Raw genomic sequence first — 20004 nt, 5'->3', positions numbered from 1 at the left:
GGTGGCGTCACGGTCGGAACATGCCCTTACCCTCAACCCCCGTCCTGCTTCTGCTGCCCGCCTGCCCCAAACCCAAACTACCCCGAGTGCGCAGGCGCGCTGGCTTGGCCTCGGTGTGCGCATGCGCGCTACAGCGCGGGAACGCTGTCTCTAACGGCTCGGCGGTGTTCTGCCGGGCACCTCGTCTGGCTCTGGGGTCGTTGAGGAAGACTGGTGAGTCTCGGAGGGGCCGTGACGGGCCGCGCGATGGGACTTTTTTTGCGGGGTTGGTCAACGCGACAGCATCAGGTAGCCATGAGGTGAGAAGGGGCGTTAAGGTGGCCGAGACTACATCTCCCGGCATGCAGCGTGCCCACTGGAGTAAGCGTTCTATGACCAGGGGTGGCGATGCATGCTGGGGGATGTAGTCTCTTTCATAACGTCAGGGATTCCCCCTTCCAGTCATAAACCGTATGTTTATGGCCCTATCTCTCTCAGCCCACCCAAAGGGGGCCCCAATTACTCAGATTAGTCCTGCCTACTGTCACGGCAGTCCCTTATGTCATGACAGTCACTGCCAGGAGACCCAGCCCGGTGACCTTCTCCCAGGCCATGACTGTCACCGCTGCAAGAACATAATCTCTATGTCATGACAGTAGCTGCTGCGAAAAAGTGCAGTGACATGATCTCTGTGAAGTCATGAGAGTCCCCCCTGCAAGGATCTCATTGTCCATCATGTCACGACAGTCACTGCCACAAGACTCCGCATCATGACATTGCCTCCCATGTCACGACGGTTGCGGCCAGAAGCCTTGGCAAAGTGGCATCAGCCCCTGTGCCACAGTAGGAGCCGCCTAGGAGAAGCGGTATGAGGAGGATGTAATGTAAATAGTCTTTGTAACATGCATGACATTGGTGTTTATGATCACATAACAAACAAATGTTGGCTAATGGGTCTGGGGAGTAATGGGGGCAAGGGTGTCTGTGGGCACATGTAGAATATCCAATGGCTTCTACATTAGGCAGCAACTGGAGACATTTACCAAGGGAGCGATGCACTCAAATACACAAAAGGTTATGCTGTATTCAACATAGACTTCCTGTTCAATAGATGTGTGTTTTGCACTTCTTTATAGATTATAAATCTCTGTCTCTGTTGACCTCTACTTCTCTCCCCACTGCTTTAAAGGTCATGAAACATCACTGTGCTCGTCCCCCTAAGGCAGGGAAGTCTGTCAGAGAAGGAGCGGCACAAAAGAGGAGCAAGTCACAGCAGCACCCAGAACCTTCCAGCAAAAAAGCAGATGGAGGACAAAAACGGGGACAAGAGAAAGAGGTCATTACATTTCAGACTAATCAGCCCAAAGAAATTAAATTATTCAAGTGGGAAGAGAGAATATGCCATCCTTCTACTAATGTGTGTGTGTGGAGGAGAGCTTTTCTTTGAGTATTTGCTTAACTTGAGCAAATATCCACTCTGTTCAAGATAAGCATGCACCTCTTCTCTCTGCAACACACAGACTGACTGGAAAAGACATGAAAAAATCCTCAGGGCCTGGAGGAAGTAGCTATCTGAATTTTATGTGGTTGGCCAGGAGGGGGCAGTGTAGTCCCATAGCTTAACAAAATGGAACTGACCATTCATCTATTAAAGGGATGTATTCTAGAACTGATTAGTGACTACGTCAGGGGTGGCCAACCTGTGGCTCCAAAGCCGCCTGCAGCTCTTCAGAGGTTAATATGCGGCTCCTTACCTAGGCACTGATTCCAGAGCTGGAACTAGAGATGCTAACTTTCCAATGTGTTGGGGGACGCTCACTGCTCAACCCCCTGCTCTGCCCCAAGCCTTGCCCCCACTCCACCCCTTCCCCTGAGCCTGCCATGCCTTCACTCCTTCCCCCTCCTCCCCCCAGCCTCCTGTGCACGTGAAACAGCTGATTGCGGTGGGCGGGGGGGAGTAGGCGCTGATTGTTGGGGGCTGCCAGCAGGCACTGGGGAGTAGTTGGGGGGCTGCTGACGTATTATTGTGGCTCTTTGGCAATGTACATTGGTAAATTCTGGCTCCTTCTCAGGCTCAGGTTGGCCATCCCTGGAGTAGGTGATTAGAGCAATAAAATCTTAGCTCAGTAATTTCTTGGAGAAAGTGGATCACTTCTGGCTCATGGTCTTCAGGGTACAAGATTGACACAGACAGCTTTCTATCTGAAAGATGTTCCTTGTCACAATCAGCCTTATGAGCATCACGGTCCCAAAAAGCTGTTGAAAAGAGATTAGGAGAAATAAGCCCCTACATTTTCTCATCCGCAGACTTGCTTCTGTAATGTGAGAGTTAAAGAGGTCTGGTTATAAGTTGCTTCCTCCTGTTTAAGACTGAAAGAGGCCTGCAGAACTTGTGAGAGATGTGCTCTTATTTGAGAATGTGTGCTCCATGACTATGGCTGCACAAACCAGAAAACAAGCCTTTACTACAGGAGAGGCGACCAGTGGCAAAAGGCCATTGTCATGTAAGCAAATGCCTCCACAGCCCTTACTACAAAGTGGGTCCTTGGTAGCAAGTGGATGGTCCCATACACCAGAAAACATTTACAGGCAGTCCTCGGACTTACGACACAATTGGTTCCTGAAAATTGCGTCGTCAGTCGAAGCATCATAACTCGGAACTGCAATCCACTCCATTGCGGAACCGAGCATCGTAAAGTCGAAACCACTTGTCATAAGTCAATCAGGGTGTCACTTCAGAAGCATCGCAAGTGCCGTTCATCGTAAGTCAAACGTCGTAAAGTCGAAGATTGCCTGGACACATTTCTTTCTCTGGTGTAAATTTTCCTTTTTACCAGGTCACACAGCCAGCCAAGAAGAGAGAGAAGCGACAGAGGGAGCAGTCCCCAGAAGGTACAAATTTCCTTATTTTCTGTACATGTCTGTATCTCATCAATATTTTAGTGCTTCTCATTCTGAAGCAACACTGAGAACAGGAAATAACTCATAAGTTTTATCAAAATAGGATTACAAATAAGCCTTTTTTTTTTCTGTGCCTGACAAAAAATAAATTAGCCTCTGTATAATCTTAGCCAAGATGCATTTCTATTTCTTATTAAAATATATTATTTTACTTCCAAATAGTATGTTTCTTTTCTGTTGCGTGCTTGTGGTGGGGCCTGTGTGTGTCTATCAGGACCACAAGGGTCCTCATTTTAACTTGCTCCTGATCCCTTGATGGCTACTGGATTATTGTGTACATGGTACTTAATATACAAAGAAGTAGACAAGGTCCCTGCCCTCATGAGTAGGGCTCCATGTCTGTCACACAGGTTGCGGAAGTCACGGATTCTGTGACTTTCTGCAATCTCCATCACTTCGGCAGGTGCCAGTGTGACTGGCCCCAGGGCTACCTGCTCAGGTGGCCCTGGGACAGCCACATCACCCACTGCTTGAGCGGCCCTGGGGACAGCTACATCAGCCACTGCTCCAGCGGCCGTGGCCCCCGGGCAGGTGGCCAGCTGGAGCAACTGCAGTCTGCAGCCCTAGGCAGCGGTCCCTGGCCACCGGAGTATCCACGTTCCATGGCCTCCGGCACTTGGAGCCACTGGCCCCAGGTACCCCCTCCCCCCAAGTAGCACTCTTCCCCTGCTCTCCCCTCCCCCCAATATCTAGTCACCGGTATTTTTAGTATATGTCATGGACAGGTCACGGGCAGTAAATTTTTGTTTATTGCCCGTGACTTGTCCATTACTTTTACTAAAAATACCTGTGAATAAATTGTAGCCTTACTCATGAGTTTACCATCTAAATCTATTCCTTTTAGAACCTTTAAAACTGCTCCTTAATCAGTCTGGAGAAGTCACTGCTAAGTGACAGAAAACATTCCCTTCTCCTTCTCAAATAGAACATGCCATCTCTGCAGCACTTCCAACCTCTGCTGCATCCATCAGTTTAGAAATCAGGGCTGGAAATCAAACCTGAGTCAGTCATATATTAGTGCCTAATGTCACTAGCTCAAGTGTCACTGGGGAGGGGGATGTGTTATGGACCAGTAGCTAAAATAGCTTCTTAGGGGCTTACTTCTCAATCCTTTCACCAGTTTTATCAATTATGTTGGGAGGAAATCATAATAGAATGGAAGCTTCTTAGGGCAGGGACCACATATCTTCTGTGTGTTTTACATCACCAAACATACTGTCAGTGCTTTAGAAATAACTACTACTGACAGTGTGGACAGGTCTGAGATGCTGTTTCTTTGGGGCAGAAAATCTGCTCTTGAGTTGATAGCTCAGTCATTTGGGGGTCAGACAAGTAACTGATTTACCATGAAGTTTTCTATCCAAGTCCGATAGGTCACATCTTGACTGTTTCTCCTTCTCTCTGTCTTTCTGATACCAACAGAAACAGGTTCTTGGGGCACAAAAAAGGTGAAGTTGGCCCCTGGCAAAACAGCAGCATGGCAGCCACTCCCAGCCAGTAGCATCGACCACCTGGGAGGCATGATGGATTCAGTAATATTGCAAGTATCAAGCACCACCACATCTCATCCCTCAGCCAAGGCTTCAACCACATAAGACCAGGAATCTCATTGTTTCCTCAAGTAATTAGGAGGCTTAATGTAATAGCTAGTAAAAAAATCATTCTGAAAGTGTCCGAGCAACTAATCAGTTCTTGAGGATTCAAAACACTATAGCACATGACACCAGGTCCATCTGGTACTGGAACTCTTCATTTAGAAAGCATGAGATGAGATTTGGAAGGCGTTCTCAGCCTGGGGTAGAAAGAGGCCTTGAGACATTTAATAGATAGTGGAAAAATAGACATACCCAGGTAAACTGACAGCATAACCGGCTATATTTGCAGTTCAGCAATATTATTTCATGGAAGCTCTGCTAGACAGTCACGTCTTGTGTGACATTGCTGATCATATAATCCCATTCCAGGAAGTTCCATATATATATATATATAGGTTCTGTGGGAGAAATTAACATTTTGCTTTTTCCTTCTAGATCCATTCTAAGTAAATCAATACAAGAAAAAGATGACATTCAAAAGCACCTCAACCTCCTGAAGGAAAGGTAATGAGTGGTATGGAGAAGAGACCTAAGGGCTCTCAGTGACTTTGTAATGTATACCTAGAAATGTTCCTTCACTCCCGGGAGCTGTCACCTTCAGGAAATCTATCAGAGGGAAGCTGCTGTATGATCAAGAAAGGGAAATCTCAAGAGCATATTTGCTGAAGTGGATGAACAAGATTTGTTCAAAGTGGCAGAGCCTCCCTTTAACCACCTTATATAGGCAACAGGCACTCAGACAGCATTCCTGAGAGCTGCTGGAATGAACTGTATGCTCTAGAACTGTATTAGAAAGTGAGATATTGAATTTGGCAATTCAGAGCCACCATCATTTTGTGACATCAGCGGTTTAAAAAAACCAAAACCCCTCGCTCAGGTTATTAAGAGCTGTGACCATTAATAGCATGCGTGGAGAAGGGTAATCTCGTGTTAGGCATAAAGTGCAGCCTTCTTGTACTTCATTGCTCAGATAGCCAGTTATACTGTGAAAGATTTGTCTTCCTTTGAAGTGGCGATTACTGGCTACTGCCAGAGGCCAATACCAGACTTGATGGACCAACTTGAGACACCATCACCTGATTTCTGGAGGTGCTGAGTGCTCGCAGCTCTGATTAACTTCAGGGGGAGTTGTGGGAGCTCAGCATTTCTGAACATCAGACCAAGCTATTTCACACTGGACATCCAAAAATCAAGGCACCTCCAAAATTAATGGCCACTTCTGAAAACAGGTATAAAGCTCTTGCTCTGACATGTCTATGTAGTATCTTTAACAAAGGCACAGGACACTGTATAAAGTTACTCAAATGAATGGGTCCAAATTGGGAAACAGGAAGTGCTGCACATAAGCATTTAGTTAGTTTTATTTTAAATGGTGAAACCATCAGACCAGCGCAGATAGTACTTAGAAGTAAGTTTCATGTCCAGGAGCGTAGCCACAACATAACCCTAGCTCCTAGTACCTTTATATTATATCAAGAACAATTAAATAGGATATTGATTCTGACCTCCAGTAACTGACAGGGGTTATAATGTTTGTCTTAAATCCAAGGCTATTTAGTTATTTGCAAGTTAATGTATTTACTGAGACGCAATGTAAATATTTTATGATGGGAATAATTTATTGACATAGGTCAGTGCTTGTAAGAATATGGGCTGTAGCACTGGGTATGAGTTCCATCCTGAACTTTTATAATTAGACATTACTGCAGTAAAGACTTACGATAATCCAGCCTTAAAAAGATAAGGACATTTATGAGCAATTCCAGCTCCTTCTCCTCTCTCTTCCCCCTTCTCCCCCCTCAAAAAAAGAGTCTTGGCTTTAGTAGATGGTAAAAAGATGACTGAGCAAAGGTACAAAGAATTAGCAAAACTAAAGGATGAACCATTACGAATACTTGTTTTAAGCATCAGAATCCTCAGTGAAAAATCAATTCACGTGTCAAAACTGATCTTCAGTGGTTTAAATAATTAGAGCCCTGCGCAGATACAAAAATTTCCATCCACACCCGATCAGCATCCGCAATAATTAGCTTGTATCCGATCTGCACTCCACCTTTTATATGTATCTGCATCAGCGCCCTATCTCACTGAGAGCCCTGCACGGATACAAACGTTTGGATCCGCATCCAGTCTGCAAAGATGGTAAACACCACAACTGCATCCATGGATATAAAGCGGATATCCACAAATTTGCAGGGTTCTATAAATAATAACACTAAGCACTTCCACAGCACTTCACAAAAATTAATTAATCTTAAAGACCTGAGAATAGTACTAACCTACTTAACCTTATGGATGCCAAACTGAGCCGGAGGGATTAAGTGAGACCACAGCAGACAACACCGTCATAGCCAAGATAAGACTTCTAGAGTTGCTGGCTCCTAGTTCTGTGCTCAGGCATCTAAACCCACACCACTCTTGAAAGAGAATTTCAGCCCACTCTCCCTTTTTTCTTTCTTAAACACTTTGGGCCCTTTACTTGAGTGAGAGCAGCTCTGGGATTGGTATGTGATGAACATGTCGTCTCCCTATACAGGTCTTTAGTGGGTTACCTTATTTTTAAGGAACAAACACGTGATGCTTTTTTATATATATATATATATAATCAAGGCTTCTGAGACGTTACAGGACCCTGAAGGTGCCTGTTGGGAAGCTAAGCAACCTGAAAAATGTGCCGAGTCTTAAGGTGGCAGAGAAACAGAATCTCTCATTCAATGAAGATGCTATGGCACTACTGCAGGTAAGGGAGACATGGGGGCAAAGGGGGTATGGGATAGGAATAAAAAAAGTATAAATCCTTGTTCTGCTCCCCAATAGATTCTAGCCTTTCAATGGAAGGACCATTTACTCTAGGGGTGGGAGGGGAACTTCAGGTGTGCATGTTCTCTCATTCCTGAGCTTCACTTCACACTGCTGCATTGAAGGATCCCAACTGTGCACTGGAGAGACTACAGTCTCCTGGGATGAGGAGGAAATTCAGTCCAGGTTCACTCAATCCTGGTCTTATTCACCTCTTATCAGGCGCTTTGTTTAAAAAAAAATTTCTGATGTGCATCACAGTACAAAGGGGAACAAAGACGACCCAGGGAATTCTAGACCAGTCAGCCTAACTTCCGTACCTGGAAAGATACGGAAACAAATTATTGAACAGTCAGTTTGTAAGCATCTAGACAATAATATGGTTATAAAGAATAGCCAGCATGGATTTGTAAAGAACAAATCATGCTAAATCAACCTAATTTCCTTTTTTGAGAGGGTTACTAGTAGATGGGACCTGGAGTAGTGGGTAGGGTTAGGTCCCCCCATCAGCCACTCGGGAAGTGGCCTTAGCCCCCAAGAAGGGGATAAGACTCAGAACTAAGTGTCTTCACCTCATCTCTGGGCCTGTTTAAATTATAGCTTGGAGGACATGGCTTTCACTGCTCCTTTTCCTGTGGTGGGGTATGGTTAGGATCATAAGGCCTCCAGCAGGGAGCCTCAAAGGGCCTGATATACCCCATCACAGAGTGTTGTTTGCAAGACATGGGAGGTAGTTGTCCTGCTCTACTCAGCACTAGTGAGGGCTCAGTTGGAGTACTGTGTCCAGTTGTGGGTGCCACACTTCAGGAAATATGTGGACAAACTGGGGACAGTTCAGAGCAAAAATGATAAAAGGTTTAGAAAACCTGACCTATCGGGAAAGGTTAAAATAACTGGATGTGATTAGTTTTGAGAAAAGAAGGCTGACAGGAGGACATAAGTCTTCAAATATGTTAACGGCTGTTTTGAAGAGGATAGTGATCAGTTGTTCTCCATGTCCACTGAAGATAGAACAAGAACTAATTGGTTTAATCTGCAGCAAGGGAGATTTAAGTTAGCTATTAAGAAAGACTTTCTAACTAAGTGTAGTTAAGCACTAGAATAGACTTCCAACAGAAGGTTTGGAATCCCCATCATTGGAGGGTTTTAAGAACAAGTTGGACACACACCTGTCAGGGATGGTCTAGGCGTACTTGGTCTTGCCTCAGCACAGGGGATGGACTGAATGACCTCCTTTCCAGCCCTACATTTCTGTGGTTAGGTAGTAATATTTGGGCAGATCTCTGATGTGCAGTTCCCCTTGTTATGGTAGTTTGGGATAACGCAAACTTACAAGTAACCACATTGCCTGTTTCTTGCTGGGGCGGGGGTGTAAATTTGGCACATAATTGGATTCTGTGGTGCTGATCACTAATCTAACTGATTAGTAACCCAGATCCCTCATCCTTTCAAGGTCTTCACACAAGCATTCTATTAGACAGTGAGATTTCATGCTGTGGTTACTCTGGAGGCTGAGATGCAGTGGACGGTGTAATGAGGAGGTGACACAATTTATAGTGTGTTGTATAGTGTCGCCCCTCTCCCCGTGAAACTCCATAGTGGTGGTGAGTAAGATGGCACAAATGACCACTATGACTCCAACTGGTGACCTTAAAACCTGTTCCTGCTTCCTCTTTGTTTCTTAGACTAAGTCGTAAAATGGCTGTGGATTATCATTCCATATTCTAATGCTACAGGGAACAATCTATATCCAATTTGACACTTCCACAGATAAGCAAATCACTGTCTTTAGCTCATCTGCCACAGAGCAGGAAGGAGGCAGGGCTCTGTGCTTGATGGAAAGTTAATCAGGAAGTGCTGTGTAAGGCCACCTACCATGAAGAATCATTGTGTTCAGTTTTAAAACAAAATCCCACCAAACTTGCTGGCAGACGAGGAAATACTGAAGATGCTGAAACAATATTTTGTTATCCACGTCTTGTTTCTATTGGATTTCTGCCTCCGCTGTTCTTGCCTGTGGGTAGCAGGGAACAAGAGGCATCCTTTCTTATGTTATGGAAGAAATCCAATATGGCATGTTCTGGGAAGGACAAGAAAAATTACAGCGTAAGCAGGTGACAGTCCATGCCTGTGCCTCTCACACTTCATCTGCTTCAAACTTCCCCTTTCCAGGGTTTTGTTCTTATGGTTTACTTAAGTGGCAACATCAAACATAACCCTAAGCTGGCTGTTCAGAGGGATTTTCCCCTTTGAGTGTCTTTTGGAGGCAGAAATAACCTTCTGAATTGGAGAGAATAGGAGCCACCTGGTCTGTCATTGAGTCAGTAAAAGAACTCAACATCTCTGCGTAGAACCTGACATTCTATTACATAAATATTATTTAAAATATCATTTTCAACTTCTCAGAGCATTTGTCTTCCTCTCTGATTCCCCTGCAAGAGTTCATGTAGATGCATAAGGTGGCTGTCATCATGGTATTTTTAACAGGAGCTTATCTGGCTTATTTGGCTCATCTAGTCAAGCTGTGTCTAACAGAAGAGCAGCTGTGGGGTTGGGAGAAGGTGGGACTGGATTCTTAATTCCATGCTAGAACTGAATCCAAGCTTCTTGTTCACAGACAAAGATCAATGACCAAGTCGTAATAGAGCTCTTTCATTGCTTCATACAAATGCTGTCAGGTGATAGAAGAGACTTCAGTCCTTTAATTCTGTTGATTTCATGTTCTTTCTTGAGCATCCGTGTTTGTCAGGGAAGTTAAAGATGGGACAGTTTGGGTGGGACTCTAGCACAATGTTTTGCATATAAACCGTTTTTAAATGTATTTGTTCTATTCTTTCCATTTTAACCCAGGAAGAAATAACAACAGCTGTGCAGACTGCTGAGAACACAGATGAGAATATTCAGAGCCTGCAGGACAAAATCCAGACTCTCAGGAACCGGTTGGAGGAAGCTGAGGACAAGGCTAAGAAGGTATCTTATAACAAGATTTGCTGCATTGATCCCAGGAGGGCATATTTCTGGAACCAACCAGTACATGATCCGTCAGCAGAGGGCCTTGTGTAGGAGAGACACACCTGGGATTAGGAGTGTGCATTTTCAAGGATTTCTAAACATCAGGGATTTCTGTCTTTCAGGACTAAGAAAGTAGGAGGATGGTGGCACATAAAGAATCTGTTTGCATCTGTGATCACATTTTATTTTTCTTGCTTCTCTAGGTGTTCCAGAAAAATGGTACAGGAGTCCTCAGCCTTCCAGAACTCCCAAAGCACAGTCTGACAGCACCCACTCTGCAGGTGAGCAGGGACAGGGCACCACATTTTCAGAGACCTCCCAGCCAATGAGGAGGAGACAACAGAAACCACACTGCCCTTTCTAGCGGGAATTGTTAGCATTTCCCCTCTCCTGGGCAGAGCAATGTGTTTGCGTTTGAATAGTCTGTAAAATACTCTGAATAACAAATGTCTGCCTATCCCTGATCCCAGAGAGAAGTTTTTTAAATGGTCCCTTGTGAGATATTTCCATCCAAGTGTTAAGGATCACTACCCTCATGTCACCTTGTAGACAGTTGGGACTGCACTGGAAATAAAGTCTTATTGGATGGAATTTCTCCTGGACTCTTAATGGCTTGTCTACACATAGCAGCAATGAGCAACGGGGGGGGGGGAAGGGAGTTGTGCGATTTCTAAAACGCACTCTCATAGTGCGCAGTGTTGCTCCCTGTAGTGAAATGGATAGGTCTTGTATTTCTCTCACCCATTCTCCATTTTCCTTCCTTTCTTCCTTCTCCAGGAGGAGATTCTGAAAATCCAAGACCAGAAAGGTATTCTGAAGGACCTAAGCACCATCCAGCACTCAGCTGAGATGAAGAACATGTTGACCCTCCTTGAACAGGCCTATGAGAAGGTGGACTCCCTTTGAGGAATGCATACACAAAGTTATGCTGAGGCAGGCTTTATTTCATGGTCCAGCAGGTGTTGATCCTGTGACAATTTTTTTGCTTCTAAAGACTTGCCTTCTGCAATCACCAAGTGTCTATTAGTCAATCTTTTATCAGCCAGGTGTCGGCACAATATATTGATTGTTGCCTAGTGGGACATTAGTGACATGCTGCTTTTTCACTTGCGTAAAGACCAGACATGTAGAACCTAGCTCATCCACAGAAGGACCACTTTTAAATAGTGTATATATTGTCTGTTAATAAACTGGGTTTGGCTGCTATTTTCCATTTTCAAACATTTTTTGTGGTTCAGAGAACTGACTGACTAGAGGGAGATTCCACTAGCTCTGATATTGCATTGAAAGGTCTGGGTTTCTTTTCTTGTCTTTTGGAAGACTAGGATTGTTTCATTATTAGGTCTGTCATATCAGAGATATGAATTTAGTACCTCTATGGACTCAACATTCACTCTAAAGAGAAAATAAAATCCTATTTGAAGTTGAATGATGTAATAGATATTTTATTTAAATAATAGTTACTAAGCCACGATAAATACTCCTTTTTTCAAGCAAAATTAGGTCTGTCTTTAAATGTAAATCAAAACACCTATGTGGGAACCTGAAGTTAAAGGATCAACATTTCATTTGATCAGCTGGACAGTATTCCTTACACTCTTAGTCCACTGCATAACAAAGGCACTTGCATCTGGTTCAGTAGGGCCTAGGTTTATCCTGGGAAATGGGCAGGGATAAGAAAAGTTTATGGTGCAAGTCTCAGAGTTCTGTACTCACCTCTTATTTCATTAATTCCCAGGAAACCTTTAGTTTTGGAAAAGGAAAACAAACTAAAATGTGCATTTCCTTCCAGGCTCTGACCTCTCTTGTATGCATTTGTTAATGTCTTAACTTTTCCTGTGCTACTTACATATCTGGGGTTCCAAATGAGGAGTTTCTAGGTATGATGCTGATGATTTCCCATACGTGGCTTAAAACTTACAGCTTGTTGCTGCCTTCCCCTCTCTCCAGCCCGAGGGGTAAAGAATTCCACCCCCAGCAGTTTTTCCAATTTGAAAGGGTACAGCCTCCCTATTGGTTCCCCTGGTCAGGTGCCAACTCAGGTTAAGCTTCTCTTAACCCTTTACAGTTAAGGCAATTAGGGTACATCTGCTAAGGAGGATTCTATAGCTACTAACTGGCAGGGTGTCCATAAAAGGGAGCTACCCCCCTCATTTATCACAATGACAAAGTGCCTCTCCATTTTGTCTTCAGCTGGCTTAAAGATGTCCTCTCCACCCCCAAAGAATTGCCTGAAAGAAACTGGAACAAAGGACAGTAACTACAGGGGTGTAAGTGATTGCTGGACCCAGACTAGGAAGGAGTCCAGTCTGTGAAAGAAGCTTATGGAACATCTCTGTAATCAGTTTCTTAAACGTATTAGGCTTAGATTAGCATGTTTTGCTGTGGTTACTTGCTTTGTTCTGTCTGTCATTACTTGGAACCACTTAAATCCTACTTGTTATACTTTTGTTTGTTAATCCAGAGTAAGTAATACCTGGGGAGCAAACAGCTGTGCATATCTCTCTGTGATATAGAGGGTAGACAATCTGAGTTTACCCTCTATAAGCTTTATAGAGTAAAATGGATTTATTTGGGGTTTGGATCCCATTGGGACCTGGATGTCTGGGGTCTAGAGACAGGAGCAAGTCTTGAGCTGTTTTCAGTTAAGTCTACAGGTTTGGGGCACATGGTTCAGACCTTGGGTCTGTGTTGGAGCAGACTGGCTGTCTGGCTCAAGGCAGGGTTCTGGAGGCCCAAACTGGCAGAAAAAACTGGCTCAGAGGTAGTCTCAGTACATCAGGTGACCATCCCTGTGACCCAACCTGTCAGTGGTGTAGTCAAGCAGGATCTGTGCACAGCTGATTGCTTTGAGACATTGGTAGTGATTTTAAGTGTGGTGGCTAGAGAACAGACCAAGTGGTTACTAGTTTGTTTTCTGTTTTGATTCGGGTAAAGGACATTAGCACAAGAAAGCAGGAAAATGACTACCAGTGAGGCAGCTACAAAACAAGAGCTGGCTAGACTGAAAGCAGAAGAGAAGGCAAAGGACTGTGAGTTTCAAATGAAGATCGAAGAAGCAGAGGCAGCCAGGGAGAAAGCTGCTCACAATAGAGCCATGGAAACCCAGAGGTTAGCCCTGGAGTTCAGACACTGGGCTTCAATCTCAGAGGCTAGCACAGCAAGATGCTCAGCAGGAGAAAGAAAGAGGCAGCTAGCTCTGGAGTTAAAAGAGAGAAATTGAGGCCCAGAAGCATGAACTGACTGTTATGGAGTGGAAGAGACCAAGCTCTTCAGTAGCTGGCTCCACTTCCCCAAAAATCCATGAATGGGAATGATGTCCACAGTATTATGAATCCAGGGATATTGCCAAATATTTCATCACCTTTGAGACTGTGCACCCTCCATGCAATTCCTGAAGGTCAAAAAATGACTATATTGGTAGCAAAATTGACTAGGAGAGCTTTAGACATAATCAGTAAGATGCCAGTTGATGATGCTTCAAACTATGGTAAATTTAAAGAACTGGTTTTAAAACCATATCAGATTACACCTCAAACCTACAGGGTTAAATTCAGGAGTCTTAAGCCACATTACTCAATCCAGATCCCCTCTTATGTAAATAAAATGAGAGATTTGTTAGATAAGTGTGTGTGGGGGGGAAGGCATTACAAACTTTGAAGGAATGTGTGATTTGGTTACTCAGGAACAATTCCTGAATATGTGCAGTGATGTAAACAGTATTTGTGGGACAACAAGGTGATGGCAGTGGGTGGATTGGCTGAGTTTGTAGGCTCTTACGAGCAGTCACAAGCTGCAATTAAACATAAACCATTGGCAGAGGAGAGAACAGGGTTGGTGGAAAGCAGAATCACCATTTTTACCCAGGGGGGAAAGGAGGCTGGGCATTCCCCTCCCCATTCCCCTGTTACTCATCCCAAATCTCCTGTACAAGCAGAGGAGCCCGAAAGGTGCTATCATTGTATGCCCACTGAGCAATAAATGTCCTTGGCTGAGTGGAAACAAGCAACAGGTAACACATGAAGCTGCTGCTTTTCAGAGCACAGGGGTATCCCATGCTACTTCCTCTTTCCACACAGGATTTGTAAAGCTTGCTTTTACACAACCAAGCAGTGAACATATGTATGCTGTTAAACTTAATGGCGAAGTGCTCCAAGGATGGAGAGACACAGGTGCAGAAATTTCTGTGGTCAGGAGGGACCTGATTCATGAGAAGGGTTTGTTACCAGAGAAAATGGCAGAATTAGAATAGGTGGGAGGTTACAAAGTCCTTGCACCTTTAGCTAAGGTACACATGGAAACTGGTGATTTGCAGGCTGAACTGACTGTTGCAGCAGTAGCACACAATTTTGCACCATTTCTACTGGGGAATGATATTTTTTTGTTGATGTGGCAGAATCTCTCAGGGTTTGTTAGCAGCAAGAAGGAATCTCGTGCTGAAAGCCCTAGAGGGGAGGGTAAAAGTGTCTCTTTAATTGCTCAGTGGTAGCAGCAGGGATGGTCGTAACCAGTTCCTGTAACCCCGGGGCTCAAGGCAAATCCCTGCGGGAGGGGCTGGATAGAGCTAGCTCCTGTCCCATGATCATCTCCCTGGGGGAGGAGAACTTTTCACCTTGCAACAGGGAGGCCTTCCCAGCTGCTGACTGCCAGGAAGTTGCAGGTCAGCAGGGGACAGGTCCTGCCCCAGGGTGCACAGACATGCACCCCAGAGATGGAAGTTGGGGTCCTGGTGACTGCTGCAGTGGAAACAGACCCCAAGGACTCTGTAGCTGGAAGCAAGCCCAACCCAAGTGAAAGGGGTTGTGGATTTTGCTGGACTGTGAAGGGTCTGTCATAGTTCATAGCCTACAGCTGGATCAGGGTCACCTTCCCTCTCTGGGCTCCCCTCTGAGGCAGCCACTGTGTCCCCCAGAAGGGAAGTCCAGACAGAAGGTGGGGGGGGGGGTCAGGAGGGTCTGCCCACCTTTTGTAGGGAGGCTTTCCACCAGGAGGAGTGTGCAGAATCTGCATCTGAAATGCCAGACCTCTCACCTGTGGATCCAGTTTTAAGGAAAGACTGGGGGTCAGATCTCCTGGAGGAGAGTGTCCACCCAGCTGACCTGTTGGGATCAGAGTGGGGTGACCAGGGGGATTTTACCAAACCGAAGCACTCCATTAAAGAATGTTATTCCTACTACCCTTATAAAAGATAACACTGTCTCTTCAAGGCTGGGGGAAGAAAAACTTTGCATTTGGGAAGCTTCACAAAGGGGTGGGGTCCAACCAAAAGAAATTTACAGAGGAGGGGCTGAGGGCAGGCATGGCTGCAGTGCACCCTTTCCTTGCCAAAGCCTCAAAGACATGCCTGAATTGAGAGCCTCCTCCAAAAAGACACTGTCTAAACCCCTACCATGGTACACAAAGGAATTGGGGAAATGCAATAGACACTGAACAAGCTAAATTGTGTGAACAGTGCCTGTCCACTGTAGATTTGCTGTTAAATCTTGTCTTTTGCTACTTCATCTATGGGTCAAGACAAAGGTTAATACTAATGGTAAACCCTTTAAAGATGTATAACATACCTGATTTGTGGGGAAAACTTTTGTACATGCTAGGGATGGTGACAGAACAGTCCCACAAGCGTGTTGCTTTTCAGCTTATACCTGTAATCAGGCTGGAACCTTGTACAGCAGCAAAAGCATAACAGGCCTGCCCTGCTGTGTGGAAGGAGAAACTAAAGCACACTGCCTCATAGCATTGGTGGCTAAATGCCAAAACACCTACACTTTAACAAATATTGCTAGCTACTGTTAGCAAACTGGCAAAGAAAATGGGTTTAGAGGTAGTCTCAGCACATCAGGTGATTGTCCCAAGGGGGTCTCTGTTACCCAACCAGTCAGTGTCACATTAGCTAGCCTGCAAGCATCTGGTAAAGAAGCTGATTTAAATGATACATACCACAGTTACTAGTTCTGCAGTTTTGGATTTGAGTTCCTTCAGAACTCTTGGGTGAATACTGTCTGTTGCTGGGGACTTATTACTGTTTAATTTACCAATTTGTTCCAAAACCTTCTCTAATGACACCTCAATCTGGGACAGTTCATTAACTTATGCTGCACTGTTCCTTGTGCAATGCAAGACAGTATAATTGTGGGTTTACACTCCAGAGGGGTGCATGCCTGAGTAGCTGGGAAGTATCCTGACTGGAGCTTTCCTATGTAGTAGCTGGTCAGAGTGTCTGCATGTGTCCCTACCTGTATGTGTGCTGGTGAAAGTGCAGGCTGGAGCCTGGAGAGAGCTTGGCAGCCTGTCACGGCAGTACAGTGTAAAGGGAGCCCAGGCTGGTGGGTCAGGGGGACTCAGAAGTACCCCAGTTCCAGGTGGCACCCTGAGAGGAACCATCACAGCCATGGTCACACTTTTTTGGTCATCTTACTGTGCTTTTAATTTGGAGTATATATTAATTTGAGTCTTTATTATGGTGCTTTTAAAGTTTCCATGCAGCTTGCAGGCATTTCACTTTTGTGACTACCTTTTAATTTCCATTTAACTAGTTTCCTCATTTTTGTGTAGTTCCCTTTCTGAAGTTAAATGCTACTATGGTGGGCTTTTCGTTGTTTTTTTTCCCCCCTCACAAGGAGAGTAATATAATTAAATATGACAGGTTTCAGAGTAACAGCCGTGTTAGTCTGTATTCGCAAAAAGAAAAGGAGTACTTGTGGCACCTTAGAGACTAAGTCTCTAAGGTGCCGCAAGTACTCCTTTTCTTTTTATAATTAAATATATGGCCACAATTACCCACTTAGAGGCAATTCTTGATTTAGTCCTCCCTTTGTGGGTTCCAGGACTAGTTGCTCCAAGAAAGTCATATGGTGTCTAGAAACACTATGGCTGTATCCTGTCCTGAGGTGACATGTACTCAGTCAATATGAGGATAGCTGAAATCCCCTTTTTATTAAGTGTTGTTGTTTTTTTTTTCATAGCCTCTCATCTCCCAGAGCATTTTACCATCACCATCCTGGTCAGGTGGTTGGTAGTACATTCCTACTGCTATGCTCTGATTATTCAAGCATGGAATTTCTATCCATAGAGATTTTTGTGGTACAGTTTGTTTCATTTAAGATTTTTACCATATTTGACTCTCTATGCTTTCTTTCACGTATAGTGCCACTCCCCCCACCAGCATGACCATAGGGCTGACTCCAGGGGTGCTCCAGGGCTGGACCACCCATGGGGGGGGAGGGGGGGAAGGTGGGTGCTGAGCACCCACTGGCAACCCTGCTATCAGCTCCCTTTTCCCCCAGCACCTCCCACCTGTTGCAATCAGCTGTCCTGCAGCATGCAGGAGGCACTGGGGGGAGGAGTAGGTGCATGGCGTGCTCAGGCAGTGGCAATGTGGCCCATGCCCAGGGACCCCAGCTGTAGCCAGACAGCCAGCCCCCCCCTCTCAGACCAGCATTGCTGGAAACACACGGGAGCCAAAAACCACAGGGCACTTAACATGAATTCCAGCACAGCCTTTGAAGCTGAGAGAAGCACAGGTGTGCTGCTACAATGTGCCACTGGGAACATATACAACAATTGGGCTCACAGCAGGCAGAGGCGCTGTGACAGACATGGCTCTTAGCCCCTACTAAAACAGCATGATGCACACACACCAACATCCTAGGTGGGAAAATATTTACCCTAATAAAAGGAATGTCCAGTAGTTGACACTTATTGTTTCTCTCCCTTGCAAGTGTAAACTACTCTTGCGAGAGCTGGCGTCACCCAGATAGACCAGCCCCAATTTGGCACAAGAAAGGAGAAAGAGAATAAAGGAGTACAGAGGTATAAGTAGGGGACCTACAGCACCATGATTTTTGAGTGCTTTTCACTATCTATCTGCTGGTCAGATAAGTGACAGCCTCCCAAGGCTTCTGCAGCTAAGAGGGTCCCTGAGCCTTGTCCCTTATTCGTCTTTCCGCGGAATTGAGTGACCGATCCTGGCTTGGCACCGCTGGAATCGAGAGATGCAAGGAGGGTAAGAAGCACCCACACCTGATCTCCTATCTTTAGTGTACACATATTTTGAAATAGAGCTCTATACTTTGTTTTCTTTCTTTGGGATTGTAGCTTCAGTTTTGTAACTTGTTTGTGTGTGTAACATCTCTACACTTAAATAAGTAGGCACTAGCAATTTTGTAACCACATGATTAGAATCTAGTTTAATAAATTTTGGTAACCATTTATGCATAAGCCTGACTTGTTTCTCTGGTTTACTGTAAAGCAGCCAACACAATTAAAGAACCTCAGCCGTTTTGGCTATAAAGCCTGGCCATTAGGTGAGAGTACTAAGAGCCTAGCGTTGAGTTGTGCCGCCTCCACGGGGCAAACTCTTGGGGCACCTGTCAGTCAATCCTGACTGCCCGCTGCGAAGGAGCTCTGAGCTCTAGCAGTTAAAGTCACGGGTGTGGAGAGGCTCTTAGTGCTGCCATTGGGGCACCTGTCAGTCAGTGTTGACTGCCCGCTGCGAAGGAGCTCTGAGCTCTAGCAGTTAAAGTCACGGGTGGTTAGGACCTTGGGGCATCCGTCAGCCTAGCCCGGGGTGCCCGCCGCGAAGGGACAGTGCGTCCTAGCGGTTAAAGTCACGGATGGTATAAACGGGCATAGCTGGCACCTCACCAAACATCCCTGGCCATCGGCTAACACCAGCCAACTGGTAAATCCGGTACCCCAGCATTTTTTTAACAATATTTGGAAAGCTCATTAAGTGGTCTGTCAAGACCCTCTGTGATTTTTCAAGTGGTTTGTGGGGAAAAATAAGTTGGACTACACGAACAATCAAGGTACCTCACTTTATTTTCATTTACTTGCTATTACTTGGAGGATGAAGGAAAAAAAGAATGTTCTTGGCTGGGTCCCAAGGAGGGCCCCCGAAAATGAAGCTGAGCACAGGGCTGGGGGGGGCCCCCACTAACTCTAAATCCACCCCCGGCTGTCACGTCACCTGGGCTGGGGATACTGTGTCAGCTGATCCATACAGTCGCCAACCTACCTCGGCAGTACAGCAGACATGGCCCTGCCCACTGCTTCCTCTCCCTAGCCCACCCACCACTTGCGCTCTCTCTCTTTCTCTTCTCTTCTCTTCCCTCCCTGCCCCCCATTTAGGCTTAGCCCTCTCACTTTTAAAAATAATTGCTTGCCGCTCCCCGCCTCAGGCCTTTCTGGCAGCCCTGTAGAGAACTCCAGTAGAAAACGGATCCCGAGTGTCCAGTTAGCAGTGCAGACCGGAAACTAAAAGTCCGGTTATAGGAATATCCACATTAGCCTCCGCTCCTCCCACTCCCAACACCCACCCCAGAGGGCTGGAAGAGAGGAGGGGCAGCTCAGTGCAGAGAGAGACAAGAGAATGGGCTAGAACCAGGTAGGTACCCGCTCTATGTGGGCGTGGGGGGGGTGGAGATCCTGTTTCTCCCTTCCCCCCAGCCCTGCTGTGCTTGCAGTTTGCCCCTCCCTTGACCCGGGGACTAACCTTAGCTCCTGCTCCACTGTGCTTTTGCCCCCAACCCCTTTTTACAATCCTTCCCTGGGGGGGCCACAAATATGTTTGGCGCCAGGCCCACAAGAAGTTAATCCAGCCCTGCCAATGGCGGGGTGGGGGGGGGGACCTTGGAACAAATCTGCTGCCTAGAGCCCT

General features: G+C 45.6%; 2 protein-coding genes across 3 annotated transcripts in view; one reads left to right on the top strand and one right to left on the bottom strand.

Annotated features, from left to right (window-relative positions):
* The window catches only part of MMUT (methylmalonyl-CoA mutase), a 35027-nt gene extending 34872 nt beyond the window's left edge, over positions 1–155 (bottom strand). The window contains exon 1 of one of the 2 annotated variants that reach the window (XM_074947460.1): positions 31–155. In XM_074947460.1, the coding sequence (XP_074803561.1) occupies positions 31–123 (93 nt within the window). In that variant the 5' untranslated portion in view covers positions 124–155. The remainder of the gene's footprint in view (positions 1–30) is intronic. The other variant, XM_074947462.1, reaches the window with a different exon arrangement.
* CENPQ (centromere protein Q) lies at positions 21–11752 on the top strand. The gene is made up of 9 exons (XM_074947178.1): positions 21–299; positions 1169–1315; positions 2817–2871; positions 4363–4480; positions 4971–5039; positions 7146–7275; positions 10185–10304; positions 10550–10627; positions 11124–11752. Exons 1-9 carry the CDS (start codon positions 21–23, stop codon positions 11250–11252), a joined length of 1125 nt encoding a protein of 374 aa, XP_074803279.1. The 3' UTR covers positions 11253–11752.
* The last annotated feature ends 8252 nt before the right edge of the window (positions 11753–20004 follow it).

Source organism: Natator depressus, chromosome 3 (genome assembly GCF_965152275.1).
Source record: "Natator depressus isolate rNatDep1 chromosome 3, rNatDep2.hap1, whole genome shotgun sequence".
In the NCBI taxonomy this organism is placed as follows: Eukaryota; Metazoa; Chordata; order Testudines; family Cheloniidae; genus Natator; species Natator depressus.
This window is presented reverse-complemented; position numbering and strand designations above follow the sequence as displayed.